The 21,000-nt window shown below is 40.0% G+C and overlaps 1 protein-coding gene across 9 annotated transcripts in view; it reads left to right on the top strand.

Annotated features, from left to right (window-relative positions):
* FRY (FRY microtubule binding protein) overlaps nt 1-21,000 on the top strand; it is a 362,513-nt gene that overhangs the window by 251,170 nt on the left and 90,343 nt on the right. For all 9 annotated transcript variants that reach the window (XM_040340443.1, XM_040340444.1, XM_040340446.1 and 6 more), the window contains 7 exons: nt 206-462; nt 2,182-2,328; nt 7,066-7,234; nt 8,936-9,026; nt 11,762-11,844; nt 12,825-12,975; nt 17,960-18,063. In XM_040340443.1, coding sequence (XP_040196377.1) covers nt 206-462; nt 2,182-2,328; nt 7,066-7,234; nt 8,936-9,026; nt 11,762-11,844; nt 12,825-12,975; nt 17,960-18,063 — 1,002 coding nt within the window. The remainder of the gene's footprint in view (nt 1-205; nt 463-2,181; nt 2,329-7,065; nt 7,235-8,935; nt 9,027-11,761; nt 11,845-12,824; nt 12,976-17,959; nt 18,064-21,000) is intronic.

The following is a 21,000-nucleotide window of genomic DNA, read 5'->3' as shown; positions in this document are numbered from 1 at the left end:
TTCTTGGCTTGTTCCAATTCAATCTCTGCTAAACGGTCTATAGTGTGTAAGTTAGTTATGACCTTTATACAGATTGATGTGCTGTTTATATCCATACTTGTTAAGTACCATAGTTTTATGCTGCAAAATCTTAAATTTATATTGGCTTAGTTATGATGAATGATATGTTAATGAGTATTTTATGTCTAATTCTTGGTACCAACAGAAGTGAGTCAAAGATTCCCAACGACTCATCCGAATGGGCGTCAGATCATGCTTTCTTACCTGCTGCCATGGCTGCATAACATTGAGCTGGTGGATAGCAGACTCCTCCTTCCAGACTCCAGCCCCAGCACCCCAGAGGAGGAAGTCGCTGATGGTGATGGGGAAGTGGCCAGCATCAGTGGACTGAAAGGAAATGGATGGGGATCTCCAGAAGCCACATCACTAGTGCTTAATAATCTCATGTACATGACAGCAAAGGTATAGGACAAAGAACATGCTAATAGTACTGCTTTCTGAAACTCTTTGAAGAAAGAGAAAGATTGCACTTTATTAATACGAAGATACCTTAATTTCCCTGTATAGTCAATCTGGGGCATTCACCCCTTATAATGGAAATAATATCAATTACATGCCTGAATATTAAGTGCTCTTTAGGGTGACACTTAGAATGCAATTTTACTGATAATTTACCTAGCAAACATTCCTTTATAATACACCATTGAGAATTTTTATTTTTTTACAAAAGATAGAATGACCAACTTCACTTTGCTTGCAATGTCCATCTGATGCCTCCCACTCCTCCTGGTATGTAATGCATTGGAGTAGATGTCAGTGGCGGTTTTAAATAGCTAGACACGCTTATCATTTCACCTTGGTGCTTTGACCCCAGTTCTCTGTAAAAGTTACATTTTTGAACTGTGATATCACATCTCGATATCACACCAAAAGTTAAGGTGAAATACTGTTAAAGTATAATAATTATTTTGTAAGTAGCACCTTCATCTTCCACAATATGCTGCCGAGGGCTGTAAAAGTAACTAGTAAAAATAGAACTAGAGTGACACTAAACTCTGTTTAAAAAAATAATAATTATATTTAAGTCTGTGTTCTTAACTAAAAAAAGTACCTTCTATTGCTCTCAGCCACCACCAAATCTCCAAATTCCTTTTTTTTTTGCCGTAATCTGATTTTATTTTTCATGGCCCCCGCTGTATGTAAGAATATAACCACCCTCTCTTACCTTCATGCTGTGTGTAGGAGCCCCCCCTCCCCAGCTTCCCTATTACTAAACTGAGCCCCATCGCGATCCTGTCATGTGCATGATAGCCTCAGCTGTCCAGTGACTTTCCCTCCTCATTGGCTGAGACAGGAGCATGAGCCATTGGGGAGAGAGAGGGGCAGGGCTAAGCAGCTGCTCTGTGTGTGAATAGACACTAGGAGCAGCGGATCGGAGACTCCCATAGCAAACTGCTTTCTCTGGGGGCACTCGACAGGAGAGAGCTGGCAGGACCAGGAGGAGGAGGATCATGGCTGCTCTATGCAAAATCACAGCACAGAGCAGGTAAGTATTACATGTTTATTTTTATTTTTTTAAATGCCTTTATTATCACTTTAACAAGGAGACAGAAAAACACTAAGTAAGAAATGATTTCAAGAAAAGTAGATTACATGGCCATTAGGCCAAGAATGTGTATAAAATTATTTTTGGAGAATAAGGGTGTCGCTTAGTGTCGCTTAGTGTCACTTAGGAACCCAGGCCAAAAGAACTAAATATAATACTATGTACCAAATGCATACTGCTAGTAAATGGGTATAAAAAACTGTCAGGGCACAAGCAGATTTTGTTTGTGTCCATCTTTCTACAGGCATGGTTACAGATGTAATACTATATCCATCGATGAATGCTAAGATAAATACTATACTATTCTATGCTATTTAAATCAAAATTATCAGTGGCAGTTCTTGTGTATCTGAAGAAGATTTTTGCCCTTTGCATCCTTCTAGTTGTAGATGAAAATCCCAGAAAGTTCTTCAACAATTGGAGACCTGCAGGGGTGTTCATGTACATGAATATGTATAAATATGGTGAATATCTTTGTGAATGAAGATTGGTCCTGCACACATAATAGCCTTCACTTGTTAAAAGTGCATCTACTATTCTTTTATTTTATTTTTTTCTGTTTGTTTATTGCGCAGTATGGAGATGAGGTGCCTGGCCAGGAGGTGGAAAATGCTTGGAATGCTTTGGCCAATAATGAAAAGTGGAGCAACAACCTTCGGATAACATTGCAATTTCTTATTAGTCTCTGCGGGGTCAGCAGCGATACTACTCTACTGCCTTATGTAAGATTCCAAACATTCCTTTGCCTGTTTGTGTTGTTATTCCATACCTGATCTCCACAGGTAATATAATTCTGTTACACACACAAACATACATTTAATAACATCTAGCAATGGTTTGCAGTATGAAAAAAGAAAATAATTGCGCTAAACCCAAATATACACTTGTATTGAGCAAGTGTATGTGATGACCATTGTATCTAAATGAATGATCCAATGGAATCAGGAAGTCAGGGTTTCTTACCCTGCTGATATTGATATATGTAAACCCAATGATCAATAACATAAACAGTGATAAACCATGACTTCAAATAATTGAATAAACAGTAACAATATTAGTGTTTAAAAAGTCCATAAAGTCCAAGACTAATTTTTAAATTAGATGGTAAGTCCATATAATAAATAAAAACACCCGTGAAGATTCCAGAAATATTGCAATTAATACACCAGACGTGAATCCTCCACCGATCATGCAGCTGCTTACCGGAAATCTGGGTCCTGCCGGACCACTATCCACATATCTCTCAAACAGAGATTTTGTAAGGCAGTAGTAACTTCTTCACTTGCACTAAACCACTCCGTGCTCAACGAGGGATATAGAAGACAACAAGACAGAGCTCCACATAGCATAAATCCGGGTAATTTATTTTTAAAAACAATAGTAAGCATATGTACATACAACTCACTTTAAAAATAAATTACCCGGATTTATGCTATGTGGAGCTCTGTCTTGTTGTCTTCTATATCCCTCGTTGAGCACGGAGTGGTTTAGTGCAAGTGAAGGAGTTACTACTGCCTTACAAAATCTCTGTTTGAGAGATATGTGGATAGTGGTCCGGCAGGACCCAGATTTCCGGTAAGCAGCTGCATGATCGGTGGAGGATTCACGTCTGGTGTATTAATTGCAATATTTCTGGAATCTTCACGGGTGTTTTTATTTATTATATGGACTTACCATCTAATTTAAAAATTAGTCTTGGACTTTATGGACTTTTTAAACACTAATATTGTTACTGTTTATTCAATTATTTGAAGTCATGGTTTATCACTGTTTATGTTATTGATCATTGGGTTTACATATATCAATATCAGCAGGGTAAGAAACCCTGACTTCCTGATTCCATTGGATCATTCATTTAGATACAATGGTCATCACATACACTTGCTCAATACAAGTGTATATTTGGGTTTAGCGCAATTATTTTCTTTTTTCATTTGTTAATTTTGTTTATACACAACCTAATTGCTGCTTATTAATCCCGATCGCCTATCCTAGCGCAGTTGTTTCCAACTATTTTTCTATATGGTTTGCAGTATACCTGTTGTAAAAATACCAGTCTGCCTAACCTACTGGAAGCTGACCTCTGCTGAACACTGTAGTGACACTTTGTGAACACTCCACGTATGTGTATAGTGTTGAGCATAAATATAGGTTATAGGAACTGTTTCTCCTCAGTGAAATAGAAGGGTATTTCATCAGATTATGCGACTCATCAGAATGTGTAAGGGAAGTGACGTTCCGGCGCCGCCATCTTGCTACACCCTGCACTCCTCCATAGTAAGAATACTCTGAGAAGGGGCCAAGCAGACATCTTATTACACCCATCAGAGATTTGCATTTTACACTTATTTTTAACAGTGAACTGAGTTTATATAGTGAAATACGGGACTTAGAACTCCATCTGACTGGTTAGATGTTGAATTTTAAAAGCAGTGGCAACCCTGCTCATCTCATAGGTTTGCTAATATGACAGAAATTCGCTGCTTTTAAAATTCAACATCTAACCAGTCAGGCGGACTTCTAAGTACTGTATTTCACTATATAAACTCACTTTATTGTTAAAAATAAGTGTAAAATGCAAAACTCCATGTATTCTTAGGTCGCCTACACACGATCGGTTAAACCGATGAGAATGGTCTGATGGAGCGTTTTCATCAGTTCAAACCGATCGTGTGTGGGCCCCATCGGTTATTTATCCATCGGTTAAAAAAAAAAAGCCAACTTGTTTTAAATTCAACCAATGGATTCCTAACCGATAGAAAAAAAAACGATCATTAGTAGGCACAACCATCAGTTAAAAATCCACGCATGCTCCGAATCAAGTCGACGCATGCTTGGAAGCATTGAACTTCGTTTTTCTCAGCACGTCGTTGTGTTTTACGTCACCGCGTTCTGACACGATCGTTTTTTTAACCGATGGTGTGTAGGCACGACTGACCATCAGTCAGCTTCATCGGTTAACCTATGACAACGGTCCATCAGACCGTTCTCATCAGATGGACCGATCGTGTGTACAGGGCTTACTGTGCGAGGTGTAGCAAAATGGCGGCGCGGGAACGTCCCTTGCGTTGAACATTCTGATGGGTCGCCAAATCTGACGAAACAAGGGTATTAAAGGACTGACTGTCTCGGCTGAAAGCAGCTAAAGTTGTCCACAGACAATGGGCACCATAGAGATGCTTTTCAAATGAAAACTCATTTTTGGCTGCAAGCAAGGAAAACCCTTGTATAATAGAGAGTGAACAACTGTCCTTTGGTAACATTTTCCCTTTATTCACAAATAATGATTTCTTCAACACCTGTGTATGTTTTATTTGGCACAGTACCCTAGATGTGCATGTTTCTTTTATTTTTTTAAATATTGAAGATACAGATTGTGGCAAAATGCACATATGTATAGTTATATATACAAATTCTTAAGACTATAGTGTTAGATGTGATCTGGTTACAGAGTTGCATCCTTCAATACATATAGGAAAACCTCAAACTGTAATTGTTAAAGAACAACCTATATTTAAATAGTGTACTCGTCCTATTAAAGAACATAAAGTTCAGTTCTCTACACATCAACTGTTGAATTCCCATTGACATGAACAGTTCTACAAGCAGAACTGATTGCACCGTTCATTCCAATCCGACTTCTAAAAACAGGTTGATGGGGATCCATTCCCCATCCCTTTAGTGGAATGGATGGCAGTCGGATGTTAACGGACAGGCGGCCAGTTTACATCCGACCACCCATAGAGGAGAGTGGGGCTGTGTTTGTGTCCACTCTGCAGGTCTGCTCAGGGGGGAGTCCGCCCAATGTGGAAGAAGCCTTATCCACAGATCCCAACAGTGATACATTTTATTCTGTTTAGCCAATATATATGCCATACTCCTCTCACTTATGTATGAGGCATCTGCATGCCTGGTAACATCAGAATTGTTTGGGGCTACAGTTCCTTTCTGTTAGAAGTATTAACTTGGCTGCAGATAAAATATGGGTTTAATCATGTGACCTGTCTTTATAGATACAAGTCAAAATACCATGATCGAAAAGCTTCCCAAATGCAGACAGGACCATATCATATGAAGTAGGGCACCCCCTTGACCACAACCTCTCCAGCATATGTTATCGCATGTAGCGGAAGCTTTCACCACTCTGCATAGCATTAAATACCACCTTAAATGCAGCTTTTGGGATAATTCCCAATGATTAACACACATAAAATATTATAAATTAAAAAATAAAATTATGTTTAATGGCCTGATGCCATTGCTTTTTCGTTAGAGATTTTTGATGTTCTTTTTTTCCCTCTTAGCAATGGAGCAGTTCTGGCAAATCTAGATTTAGATTATAAGAGATTATAGAATAAAGAGATCACTCAAACTGTATCTGTGGTTGAGGGACAGAGCTTCCGAAGTGTTTTAAAAAAAAAACTTTTTATGTTTAGTACTGAAAAAAATATTCATATGTATATAATAATTGAATCAAGTCAATGTTAAGGTATAATTTCATGTGTATAATTCACATTTATCACGCCAAGCTTTAAATTTACATATACAAAAACCTACTGCTGTTGTCTAATATAACACAGGACAATGACTTACACAAGGGTCACACAGCCTTCCTCCTCTATGGCAGAAATAGAACCTACTAGCTTAGTAAGCTTGCAATTAGTGCTGAGGTGTATCTTTAGAACACTGAAGAGGCATCTTGGCAAACTGAGCATTATAGATGATTATTTAAAGATATATAAACAATCATTGTGTAAATGTAAAGGTAAATTCACTAAATCCATTATATTATCCATAAAGCAACTGTGTTGCCAGAAAAAAACTATACCCTGCAAAAGAGCAATCAGGCAGGTGGTGTATCCAATCATCACGTTCTTCCAGAGCTACAGCCCTTAAGGGGTTTTCAGCATCAGGCACTTGCTAGTGTTTGATGCCTGGTTTCTCACTGGACATCAGTGGTGGTCGCTGCATAAGGGGCACAGGGTGTTCCGCCCTCTCATCCAGTTATACGCACCCTAATCTACACGGTGTTGGTGTTAGTTTGTGCTGCTCCCCCCAAAATTTTAAGCACCTGCCGCCACTGCTGGACATTATGGCTCTGGCTCATCCACCATCTGCTATGGCATTACTCTGTCCTGTAGTGACAGTGTGGTTGGCGAAAGGAAGCACAGTGTGCAGTGGCACCGGGCACCTTACAATCAGAAGTGTGTCAGATGCTAAAGATTCCTAAGTGGCTGTAGCTATGCAAGAAAGCAAAGATCAGAGTTACCACTTGCCGGACTGGTAATAAATGCTCACCTTCTTTTGAAGGTTGGATTTTTTTAAATGGTTTCTAAGTGGGTTTAAGTATATCTGATGAGGGTACCTATAACATAACTGAATATAAAAGAATGCTTTTTGTCTTGAAAACTTTGAGGCAGAAACTTTCCTCACAGACATTTTTATTTTTATTTCAACAGATCAAAAAAGTGGCAATCTACTTGTGTAGAAATAACACTATTCAGACAATGGAAGAACTTCTCTTTGAGCTGCAGCAGACTGAACCAGTGAACCCTATAGTTCAACATTGCGATAACCCCCCCTTCTATCGCTTCACTGCCAGCAACAAGGCCTCTGCTGCTCCCTCCGGTACAGAAGAAATGTGTTTGATGTGTAAAGTCTGATCCTTAAATACATAACCCTTTTTTCTGCTCCTTCGTGCGCTTTTAGCTTTCAACTGTGAAGTATGCCGCGGTACAGAGTTTGATTTTACAAACAGAGAAAAATAATTCTGTCCTCAAGGAATTTCTTCTTGTCAAGATCTGGTTAGCGGTTCTTGTTCTGGAAATCCGTCTCCTTTCCTCCAAGGCAGTTTATTGAAATTCAACAAAGAGCAACCATCTGACACAGAATTTTGTAACTTAGCTGTTTAAATTACATTCTTTTTTTGAAGATCTGAGGTTGGCGTTAATCATTCTGTGAACCCGCTTCTTGTACAGATTAAACAAGGAAATACAGCAGTTGTTAGCTGAATTGGCATCAGTGTCAGGGTGTTTGGTATAGTGACAACATACAGTGAGGATATTCTCTGTTTTACTCTGGATTTAGGTGGGATTTGATCACCCACCAAGTCTTTACTACTGTTCAGGACCTCCATGGGGGACCACCCCATGGAGGTCCCCCAATAGCATAGCGGGAGATATCGCTGTAATAACATTGCTTGTGTTAGTACAGCAAAACAAGAGCTGGGCTGAGCAAATCAAAACTTAGCGTGAACCCCGCTTTAGCCATTGTTTAAAAGAGAAGTATGGGTTTGGGGGTTATTGTAGAATCATACTTGCCCAGGTGGATGCAGCATTGGTCCGATGCTGCATCTGTCCCCTGGCGCCTCTGCACTGAGAACAGAGTCGTCAAACACAGCTGATGGCTTGGTTCTCTTAGCTCCTGAGCAAAGAGCTGCTGCCTGTCAATCAGTAGCTCTCCTGCTCTGCTCCTCCACGCTCACTGGAGTGCTGAGCTGTGGAGGGGTGGGGAGCCTCAGCCTCTTAGCGGTTTGCTGGGAGGCTGAGATGGCTATTAGTCCAGGCATCTCCCAGAGTCTGGATGATGTGGTGCCTGGACTGATCTGTGTGACATCAGCAGAGAGCGAACTTCAGACCTTTCTCTGCTGAAAACGGGTACAGGAGTGCAAAACAAATTGCCCTCCTGTGATCCATAGGAGAAGCCTAGCCAAACAAGCTCAGACTGGACTTCTCCTTTAAATGTGGAAGGTTTAAAGTTTGACACGCTCTGTATAAGCTAATTTAAAAAATAAGTAAATCCTGATGGCTTACCTTTAGGTAAAAGTGACGCAGGAGAGTTTACAACCACTTTAAAATATTAAAGATGCTATGTATTGTATTTTTATCTCCATGTATACTGGAAAATACATGGTGCTTTTTATCTCCATGTATACTTGGAGGTAAAAATCAAACTCATCCATTGATGGCAATCTCATGACTTAAGTTGTCATTAAAACTTTTTAGCCCCCATTAACAGTGTTTTTCTGCTTGTTTCCCTACACCTGACTGCTTTACTTTGCAGAATCTCATCCAATCTAATTGTCTCTGTTCACACTTGTACGTTCAATTGCCTTATGCTATACACACTATGATTAAAAATGTGCATGAGTTTTTTATTTTGGTAGTGTAATCAAACATTTTTGGTCCCATAGACTTCAATGGGGGCATCTGTAATGCATGATGCATACATTTTTGCAAGTTCTCATGCATTTCTGTGTGTGTTTTTACACCTGAAGAACTTGAACTTCGCCCAGGAAACAATTATTGATTTTTTATTTTATTTTGCCAGGTACCACCTCGAGCAGCAATACAGTGGTTGCTGGTCAAGATGGCTTTCCTGATTTGGAAGATAGCAGACAAGCCAAAGACGCAGATGATAGGTGAGTGACCCATATCGTATGTATCATTCTTCTTTTCTGCAAGTTTTCCTTTAGACCCCTTTCACACTGGGGCTGCATTACCATAGTTTTAATTGCGTTTTACGGCCGCTAGCGGACCACTTTTAACCCTTTGCTAGCGGCTGAAGAAAGGGTTAAAAGCGCCTGTGTTGCCATGCTGCTGAAATGCTTTGCAGGTACTTCGGCAGCACTGCCTATTCATTTCAATGGCCATGGTGTTTTGGGAACGGTGTATAGACTGCTCCCAAACTGCCCCAAAGATGCTGCTTGCAGGACTTTTTTTCCCATCCTGCAAGTGCACCGCTCCAGTGTGAAAGCACTCAGGCTTTCACACTGGGGAGGCATGAGAAGCGTTTTTCAGGCGCTTTACAGGTGCTTTTTTTGGAGCTAAAATGCCTGAAAAGCACCTTAGTGTTAAAGGGGTCTTAAAGATTGCGCTAAATCCAACTGTGTGAGATTGTGAAAATTAAATATACAATGTGTTAGTCAGCTAGAGGCATTAGTTTTACTTTTTGTGCTGATTTTCTGCTTTCATTTTATTAATTACTTCTTATATTTGTTACTGTTTTTGTGCTATATTATTGCTTTTAAAGATATTTGTTATTTAGACTATGATTTAAAAAATCTGACCAAGCAGGAATCATGAGTGTTTGCAGAGTTACATATTTCTGTATTGCTGAATGATGTTTCAGTCTAACTATTCTCTTATCAGATATGAAGCACAGAGAACCAAATAGTTTATATATAAAAGTAACAGTTAATAGAGTCTAGATTCAAATAAGACCACAAAAAATATTTGGGAACTAAAAACGCAATAATGAAAAGTAATAATAAACAAACCGCTGCCACTCCAATTTTGTTGAAACGCCCAAAAAAACGATTTGAAAAAAAAAAACGAGCAGCACTGGTCTGTACTACCCTTTAATAATAAATTTAAATAATATATAATTAAAAAAAGGTAATAATAAATGAATTTATAATTATGTGCTAAAATTAATTGTTAAAAACAAATCATATGAATTATCAATGTATAGAAAACAATCAGATATTATTGTGCAACGATGTGCAACAATAGTATGATCAAGAAGTGCAAACCATGCATAAAGTGCTAATTAAAGTGTAATTAGCCAATAAGAAAAAAGTACAAAAAAATATAATGTATTCAATCAAAAATCAAAAAAAACGTCCATATGTGATTCAAAGGAGAAAGTCCCAAAGAAATGCTCTAAACCTGTGCTGAATACTTCTCTAAGGTGTTTTTCATGCCACTGGGTACAACACCCAGTGTGATCCTTCACCATTCACACTAAATTAACTAACCAGAGTTAATGGCTGATCACATTATGACCAGCTACTGCACATATTACTTGATCCCTTTAAAGGTTAATGGCTCCATGATACTGGTTCCAGACTTGGTCCCTCACATTGAACCCTCTCACACAGGTCCTGAATACACATAGAAGCAAGATAGAAAAAGGAAGGCTTCCATAGCGTAAAAGTGTTTTAAAACCAAACTTTTTTTTAAATAATCAAAGCACTCACATATTCGTAGTGTCTGCCCGACACTATGGTGAAAATGCTTGTTTGTGTCTCCGGCTGGTGATTCAAGCCGTGAGTACATTCCTGGAGTGCGCTAGATCCCTTTCCCCGCCCTGCACGTTTTGTCATGTTGCGTCCTCACGGACGGATGGAATATGTGAGTGCTTTGATTATTTTTAGTTAAGCCTGGTTTTAAAACCTTTTTACGCTATGGAAGTCTTCCTTCTTCTGTCCTGCTTCTATGTGTTATCAGGACCTGTGTGAGAGGGTTCAATGTGAGGGACCGAGTCTGGAGCCATTACCCTTTAAAGAGATCAGTAATTTGCACAGTAGCTGGTTTATAATTTTACCAGCCATTAACTCTGATGGGGTCATTTTGTGTGAATGGTGAAGGATGACGCTGGGTGTTGCACACAGTGGCATTAAAAACACATTTGAGACGTTTTCAGCACAAGTTTAGAGTGTTTCTTTGGGACTTTCTCCTTTGGATCACATATGGACATTTTATTGATTTTTTTTTTTATTGAATACATTATATTTTTTGCACTTTTTTCTTATTAACTAATTGTACTTTATTAGTATTGTTTGCACTTCATGATCATGCAATTTTAGCACATCATTGCACAAAAATAGATTGTTTTGTATATATTAATAATTCATATGATTTGTTGTTATAGTTAATTTCAGCACATATTGTACTGTTAATGATTGTAAATGTACTTTATTCATTTACTAGTCGCTAGCACAATTAAAAAGTGAGCATAGACGGTAGTACAGACTAGTGCTAGTTTTTCCTAATCGTTATTAAAGTCTGCCAAATTTATTAAAGTGGACCTGTAGTAGCATAAAGGTTTTTAATCTACCACATGCAAGCCATAGTAGCCACATTTTTGGCAGTTGAATTTGTTTTCTGGAGGGGCCCGGGATGTGATGATATGTAAGGCCTATGTACCGTTGCCTGGAGAGTCACAATATTGTTTATACCAAAAGTATACAGCTTTCGTAATTGAGGTTTGCAATATTTAACATATTAGAGATAACATTGCAGATAATTTGATACTACACAGCTCCATGAGTACAGGTTATATGGAAAATGTTATAATTTTGTTTCTTAAATATTGCTAGAGAAAATCCAAATCATATTTTTTATACCATGCTGTTGTGTTTCTTATTGTAAGGTTTGGTAATGTTATTAGAGCACATACAAGACTTGAATCAAGATACAGTAACAGCTCTGGAGGATCCTATGATGATGATAAAAGTAAGATTTGTTTTTCGGGGGGGGGTTCTGCTTATACTAGGCATGGTAAATACTATTCAGTAGAGGTGCACCGAATTGGAAATTTCAGAACCGAAATAAAAAAAAAAATGTCAGGCCTAAACCGAAAATGACTTTTCTTTTTTTTTTTTTTTATAATTGTATTTTAAAACATACACTCACTGTGCCCCAATTGCCTGCCTTTTGTTTCTTTTTCTTTTTTTTATTACTTTATCACTTTTTTTTGTAAGCTTGTCATTTTACTTTTTTTTTTGTATAATTTTCTTATTTTTTTACACAATTGGAGGTGACAGGTTCTCTTTATTAACCCTGTCACCTTGGGAGTGGATTGGCGTCAGGGATAGGACACAGAAGTCAGGCTAGGCAGCGGATGGAGGAGGAGGGGGGACAGAGTCCCGAACATATAGCCAGCCGGAGGGAGGAGGAGGGGGGGGGGGGGAGACAGGCTTCACTGCAGTGTTAACCAGTAAGAAAATCTCCCAACAGGATCTGATTTCTAAACAGTATATAAAGATGAAGGCAGCAGATGTACATGTTATGTAGGGAGATTTGTTATGTCCTTGTGTATAAGCGCATAAGTGGCTTTCCTTGGGGGCACCCGATGAAGAGGAGGAGCCTGGAGAGCCAGCGGGGGACCCCAGAAGAAGAATATTAGGCTGCTTTGCGTAAAAGCATTGCACAGAGCAGGTAAGTATAGACATGTTTGTAAAGCTTTTTTTTTGTATTAAAAAAACAATGTAAGAATTTGACTGGCAAGGCAACATAAAGACAATAAAATTGGTGTTTTTGCTGACTACAACAAAAACACTCAGAAGAGGGGCACCAACTGTAATTTTTAAGGTACTTTGACTATTTTGCTCTTGAATTGTTTAGCTCTTCCTGTGCTTTTATAGACTGGGACTTGCTCAACCATGTTTCTGCCTTTATGCAGTACAGCTAATACACATCATCTTCTCTTGTAGATGATCCAGTGTCTCCTTACATCAGCTGGCTCTTAAACATAGTGGAAAGCAATCAGCCACAGCCTCTGCCCATGCCCTGCAATGGAGGATGCTGGGCACCATTGGTAGACTATCTGCCTGAAACCATAACCCCACGGGGACCACTTCATAGGTAAAGAGGAGGAGTATGGTTACCATATATCAATTGATTTTGTTTTTATGTTTAATAAAAAGTCTAATGTTTGTCTAAATATGTCCTCAACTGTAAGCACTTTGGGATGCATTGCCTAGACTGTTACCGTGAACTGTTGTGCTGATTATTTGCACTTTGTTGGTAAAATAAAATGTTTACTTGTTTTTGTCAAGTATAAATTTTTAAAATAAACATTTGTAACCAAAAAAAGGAGAGAAAGGAATAAGAAGATAATGTCAGGGACACCCAGGTCAAATATCTAGGGCTAGTAATGTATAGCTTTCTGGTGAAATGGTGGCATGAGCATATTGTATCCATGGGGCCCAAGTTTTAGAAATTTCTTGTGTGTATCTTGTGTATATAATACATATGTAGCCAATTTGAATTGGGATCCTGTGAGACCTGGGGGCTTCAAATGCAAAAGGATATACCAAGGATCCCTGGGGAAGGGGCATGTTAGCAACAGTTTGAGGACCTTTGTCCAAAATCTGGTTAGCATGGAGCAGGACCATCAGGTATGGGGTACGTCCCTTGGGAGGGAGCAGCCACATAAACACTTTTTCTTTCACTTTTAACCACTTAAGGACCGCCTAACGCCGATATACGTCGGACCCCGCGCTCCCGCGACCGGGTCCAAAGCTCCGTGACCTCGGGACACTATTGCCGCTGGAGTCCCGCGATCGGTCCCCGGAGCTGAAGAACGGGGAGAGCCGTGTGTAAACACGGCTTCCCCGTTCTTCACTGTGGCGGTGTCATTGATCGTGTGATATCTTTTATAGGGATCCACAATTGATGACGTCACACCTACAGCCACACCCCCCTACAGTTGTAAACACACATTAGGTGACACATAACCCCTTCAGCGCCCCTGTGTTTAACTCCCAAACTGCAACTGTCATTTCCACAGTAAACAATGCATTTTAAATGCATTTTTTGCTGTGAAAATGACAATGGTCCCAAAAATGTGTCAAAATTGTCCGAAGCGTCCGCCATAATGTCGCAGTCACGAAAAAAAATCGCTGATCGCCGCCATTAGTAGTAAAAAAAAAAAAAAATAATAAAAATGCAATAAAACTATGCCCTATTTTGTAAACGCTATAAATTTTGCGCAAACCAATCGATAAACGCTTATTGCGTTTTCTTTTTTTACCAAAAATATGTAGAAGAATACGTATCAGCCTAAACTGAGGAATTTTTTTTTATATATATATATTTTTGGGGGATATTTATTATAGCAAAATATTTTTTTTCTAAATTGTCACTCTATTTTTGTTTATAGCGCAAAAAATAAAAACCGCAGAGGTGATCAAATGCACCAAAAGAAAGCTCTATTTGTGGGGAAAAAAGGACGCCAATTTTGTTTGGGAGCCACGTCGCGCGACCGCGCAATTGTCTGTTAAAACGACGCAGTGCCGAATCGCAAAACCTGGCCTGGTCCTTTAGCTGCATTTTGGTCCGGGTCTTAAGTGGTTAATGATAATGGTGAACAGGACAAATATAGAGGGTGAATCTCCCTAACGGGGACACAGACAGCAAAAACAACCTAACAAGCATTCTAATCCCTCTCCACTCTTTCCAAAGCTAGAGAGAAAAAAAAGTTTTGCCTTTAGTTGTACTTTAATGGTAAGGATAGGATTAGAGGTTAGAGCATGTAGAACACTGTTGACTTTTACCTGTGCTACTGTCACCAGGTTATTGACCCTGAAAGCTTTTGTACTGAGGGGAAATACCAAGAGGCTCAAAATGGGACTGGATATTTACGAAGTGAAAGCATAAAACCAATCTCAGTTCATAAATCTATGTAGGGTATTGTATATCCAGCATTAGACCTAATGCGAGGAATGCAGGTGGCAGACTTAGAAAGAAATGTGAGTCAGCGGTGAGCACGCTCTGTAGGTTTTTAGTGCGTGCAGACTGAAGATCATGTGAGGGAGCTCATTCCACACCGTTATCAGTGCTGACATTTTTTGAATTATTTTCAATGCTAGTGTTGAAAACAGACATTGGGAAATAGAAAACAGACATGTACCTTCTGTTCTGCATGATTGGTTTGCGTGTCAGAACACAGGTGCTTCCCTTATTTCACCAATAATGCACACAGTGACTGGTGCTGGTTGTCTATACCAGACTGTCTAATTTTCCCTGATGTATTACTGGTGTTGGGTAGTAGTCAAGGCATCAAAATAAAGGGTCGTCTTAATAGCATCATGGGCCCCTGGGAAAAGTAATGCTCTGGGGCCCCTACAATGATGACAGTGCAGGTAAACAGACATTAAGTAGGTAGGAGGCAGACTGCCTCCCCTTTCAATCTATCACTCTCAGTGCCATCATGGGGCCCCCATTTTCAGGGCAGTGTGGGCTCAGGAACCAGCTGCTTTGGGGAAAGTGCAGGGGCCCCCCATGCAGCTGGGGCCCCTGGGCAGTGCCCAGGTGTGCCCTCTCATTAAGACAGCCCTGCCCCCCCTCCTCCAATGCATTTAAACTCCTTAGTTATGAGAATATATTGTGATATACCACCTAATCATTTTCTACAATCCTATCACATGATCTAGATGTCCTCCTTCATGTTTCTAGGAGAAGGGGACCCTGAGGAGGCTCTAGTTAATACAGTGCAATGTAGTCATATGGCACTGAAAATGGCAGAACAACTGCCTTTCATGGCATTTGTCACCATTATAGCCCATAGAAATTATTACAGAGATCAAGACCAATATTGATGCCCGATATGTCAGGAATACAAGCTTCAGTGATGCAGGAGGATGGTGAGTGGGACAGACATCTACCACTCCTGGTAGTGTTGAATGCCATAGAGAGTGACAGATAATTCAGACATAGACGACACATAAGTATAAGAGCTCTTCTCCTGCAGGGCACCTTCTTTTTTTGGCCACCCTGACAGGGTTACTTTAAGGTGGAAGTTAAGTCAAAAGCTAATTAAACCCACTCTCACCCCATTCTAAGACTATTCTAGCTAACCCTGTAAAGAAAAGTATACACATCTTTTCTTTACATAGAATGAGGGTTGAGTAGGTTTAGCCTTAGTTTGCTTTTGACTGAACTTCCACTTTAAAGTGATACTTTACACACACTGTCACTTAAAGCGGAGGTCCGCAGATTTTTTTTAGTCAGCAGCTACAAATACTGCAGCTGCTGACTTTTAAAAGGACACTTACCTGTCCAGCGTGCCCACGATGTCGGCACCCGAAGCTGAGCTATCGCTCGGCTCATGGGTGTTGCCGCCACCATCTTCGGTAAGGGAATCAGGAAGTGAAGCCTTGCGGCTTCCGAATGGTCCCTGCTGTCTTCTGGGACCTGTGTGTTTCCCAGAAGACAACGGGGGGTCGGGAAGTGGCATAGATACCCGCAGATAATGCCGCTATCTATGCCCGGAAGTGGGAGCAAATACCTGTATTAAACAGTTATCTGCTCCCCCCTCCCCCCTGAAAGGTGCCATATGTGACATCGGAGGGGAGGAGGGTTCCAAAAAGCGGATGTTTCATTTTTGAGTGGAACTCTGCTTTAGGGACTGGAAGGACTTGCCCCCTTAATGACCAGGCCATTTTTTTGCGATACGGCACTGCGTTGCTTTAACTGATAATTGCGTGGTCATGCAACGTTGTACTCAAACAAAATTTATGTCTTTTTTTTCCCACAAATAGAGCTTTTTATGGTGGTTTTCTATCACCTCTGCGGTCTTTATTTTTTGCACTATAAACAAAAAAGTGCGACAATTTTGAAAAAAATATATATTTTTAACTTTCTGCTATAATATCCCCAAAAAATAATACAAAAATGTGTCTTCATCGTATATGTATTCTTTAACATATTTTTGGTAAAAAATTGCATTAAGCATATATTTATTTGCGCAAAAGTTATAGCATCTACAAAATAGGGGATAGATTTATGGCATTTTTATTATTTATTTATTTTTTACTAGTAATGGCAGCGATCTGCGGGACTGCAGAATTGCGGTGGACAGATCGGACATAGTACAAGCCCCCACTGTTTATTATCTGATCTTCCATTCGATTATCTGAATCGAGACCTGGGACCTTTGGGGGGCTAAGGATATCTAAAACAGTAGTTTTCTTGTCTTGTTGATCCTCTGGTCTCCAAACTTTTAATGTGCATTAAAGGAGAAGTTCACTTCTGCAGGTAAAAAAATTTGCACTTACTATTTTTTTTTTTTAGGAGCCTGGAAAGCATAGCACCAGCGATCACCAGATCACTGATGCCATGCAGATCTCCCCGCAGACTGTCAATGTGAGCCTTCTGCCTGTACATCGTTTGGCCAGGCAGTTTCATACTGACAGGAAGACTCAATGAACTACCACAATGCTCAACAGCTCTGTTGTAGTTCATTGAGAACTACAAGCCGACAGCTGCAAAAAATGCTTGTAGTTCATTTACACAGCTGTTCTAAAAAAATTGACAGCTACCACAAGGAACCTCTCCCCATATTGCTGTCCTAGGAGAGAGGGCAGCGAGGAGCAGCGGCAGCAGTTAAAATAAGTTGTATGTTCAACCCTAAAAACAGGTGGAACATGTAACATGTTTCCAAAGGTGAACTTATCCTTTAAGTAAAGTAAATATTCTGGATCTTCCTGCCTTTTCTAGGTAAGTCCTGAAGCCATAGAACCAGAATGACACACAGGAAAAACATTTTTTACAAGGAAATCAGCATAGTAAACGTATGTGTTTCGCTACTGGCAGGTTTAATTTAAAATAAAAAGTATATGGTCTTCATACCTCTTTGTGTTTAGTAATTCATTATTGTTTTGTTTTAATTTTATGTATTTGGCAGTTAAATACCAGCCATCATTGCATTCCCAAATACAGTCAGCCATGGTATATAGTGACCATACAAATTATTGGCGCCAGTTTCACAGACAGGAATGCTGATGAGTGTAAGATGACATCACTGTACAGTGATTGGCTGAGCTCTCTGTTTTTACCTGTACAGGTGCAATATTGCTGTCATTTTCATGACAGAAATGGTGGTGGACCATAGTGTGAGAGAAGACTGGGCCCTACACCTTCCTCTGCTGCTACACGCTCTCTTCTTGGGCAAGTATTTTTCATCTACATACATCTTTTAGCATGAAAGTCTCTTCTCTCCTTGTACAGCTAATTATCAGGAGACCTCTGCAAGGTATGGACGACGGAACAGCAGTCGTATTTTACGTCGTTTGCGTAAGCGTACGTGAATGGGGCTGGGCGTAGGTTACGTTCACATCGAAAGCATTGAGTACTACCTGCCTAATTTGAATTAGGCGGGGTTACACCGGGCCATTTTCGCTACGCCAACGTAACTTAGGGAGCAAGTGCTTTGTGAATACTGGCCTTGCCTCGCCTCTCTATTTTACGTTGGCGTAGCTCAAATGAGCTGCGCTATGCCCGCTTAAACATACGCCGATGTATGTGAATCTGGCTATATGTATTTAGAAAATGATTATTGGAACACTAAATAAATGAGGCACATGTTTTAATTGTAAAAATCAAATGGAGATAAAAAACAAATATGGAATAGCAATGTTTGTTAGCACTTTCTTTTTCTTCCTTCCCCTACATTTCCATTCCCTGCACATAGCTACTCGTTTTTGCTAGACTCTTGCTTTCTATCCAAATGCTTCCATGCCATTCATCTCTTTCTTTATTTCTTGTCCCTGTCATTTCCTTCTGTACCATGTCCTTCTCCTTCCTACAGTGCCTTTCTGCTCCTTACTGTACCCTTCCCCATCCTACCATACCTTTCCTTTACCTACCATGCCCTTCTCTTGTCTACCATGTCATTCTACTTCCTGTTATGCCCCTTTCCTTAGTAACATATTATTCTGCCTACCATGCCCTTCTCTACCTACTATGCTCTCCCCCTGCCTACCATGCTCTCCCCCTGGCTATGAATATAAATGAACACCACACTTTCCACATATTTATTTGTAAAAAAAGAAACAAAATTATTTATAAATTTTCTCCCACTTCACAATAATGTGCCACTTTGTGTTGGTCTATCACATAGAATCCCAATAAAATACATTTATGTTTTTGGTTGTAACATGACAAAATGTGGAAAATTTCAAGGGGTATGAATACTTTTTCAAGCCACTGTATTATCTATCCCTACCCTATCGTATCCTATATTATTTTTCCTTTCCCTACCTTACAATTCCTTACTCTGGCAATATACCTTTTTCACTCTACCTCTTTTCTTACTCTGTCCTTTCTTACTATTAGTACCTGCTTATACTGCTTATATTACTTCTTTCAACTAAATTCACAAGATATTTTGGTTTACTTATTTCTGGAATGTGAGTTTTATCATTCTGGAGACCAGCCTTAGTTTTTTTTCCTAAATGTTTTCATTTTCAATTAATCATCTTTTTCAAATCATGTCTTAGCACTTCATGATATTGTTATTTGGCAAACTATTTGACATGTCTGAAACCACACAGATTAATGCATTTTGAAAGAAAGATAGAAAGTTTAGTCTCATTTTGTTCTTATTTATTTATGGATATTGTGTTTTATGCCCTAGTCGTTGAATGTTAGAGAGACCTGGAAAATGTATGGTACTTGTTTGTTCTGGTATAAGAGCACTTGGGTAAACTGGAGGAGCCGCTCTGTCACATGGTGCCAGGAGAGAGTCCAAAGATATTCCTTGGAGTTTACATAGGCCTTATTTTCCCTGGGGACTAATGGACTGAAGTAGGGTCAGCTTAAAAGGGAACTATGGGCCAGATTCACAAACGAGATACGATGGCGTATCTCCTGATACGCCGTCGTATCTCTGTTTCTATCTATGCGACTGATTCATAGAATCAGTTACGCATAGATAGCCAGAAGATCCGACAGGTGTAATTGTTTTACACTGTCGGATCTTAGGATGCAGTACCGCGGCCGCCGCTGGGGGGAGTTTGCGTCGTAAACCAGCGTCGGGTATGCAAATTAGGAGTTACGGCGATCCACGAAGATTTTTCCCGTCGTTACGGCGTCGCAAGTGTTAGATTTCCGTCGCAAAGATAGGGCACCTTTAACATGGTGTAAAAGTACTCCACCATGTTAAAGTATGCCCGTCTTTCTCGCGTCGCCTTTGAATTTTTTTTTAATTTTTAATTTTTCCCGGCGTAAGTCTTTTTTCACGTCGCGATTCACAAAACGTTGGCGCGTCGTAATTTCGCGCAAAGCGCGTTGGGAAATTTGCGACGGGAGCATGCGCAGTACGTCCGGCGCCTAATTTAAATGGTACCCGCCCCATTTGAATTGGGCCGCCTTGCGCCGGACCTGTTTACGATACACCGCCGCAAATTTCCAGGTAAGTGCTTTGTGGATCGGGCACTAAATCGGAAAAATTGCAGAGGTGTAACGTAAACTGGTTACGTTACGCTCCACCCGCTCTACGTGAATCTGGCCCTATGTTCTAATAAAGGTCAATATAGAAAACTTCCATTAAAAAAAATAAAAAAAATGCAGTGTACACTATTCTAGGTGAACTTAAATGTCAATTGGATACCTTTGGTGCTAGGTATTATATTTCAATCATGTTGAGTTTCTTGTAAGGTTGGGTTTTATTATTCAACTTTAGATATGTATTAGAGTAACAGATGTAATGAGAGCAAAGAAAATCTACCGTATATACTCGAGTATAAGTCGAGTTTTTCAGCACATTTTTTTTTGCTGAAAATGCCCCACTCGGCTTATACACGGGTCACCTTTTTGCGCCTGATCTCCCGGACTTTGGGGACCCAGTGCCGGCCGTAGGTCTCCTGGACCCCAAACTTGACCGGGGGACCTACAGCTGGGGAGCGCCGATTTTTCAAAGCCGGGCACCCCTTCCATAGACTCCCATGTTAAACGGTTATTTCTCCGGTGACTTTGGGGACCCGGTACCGGCCGGTCGTAGGTCCCCTGGACCCCAAACTTGGCACACATGTAGCCCAATTTCTCCTTTACAAGTGTGCATATAGCTTTCATGTTAAACGTCAGTCTAGTCATGGTCACAGTGAG

The sequence above is a fragment of the Rana temporaria genome, chromosome 2 (genome assembly GCF_905171775.1).
Source record: "Rana temporaria chromosome 2, aRanTem1.1, whole genome shotgun sequence".
NCBI lineage: Eukaryota > Metazoa > Chordata > Amphibia > Anura > Ranidae > Rana > Rana temporaria.
Note: the sequence above shows the minus strand (reverse complement) of the source record. Positions and strands in the feature narration are given on the sequence as shown.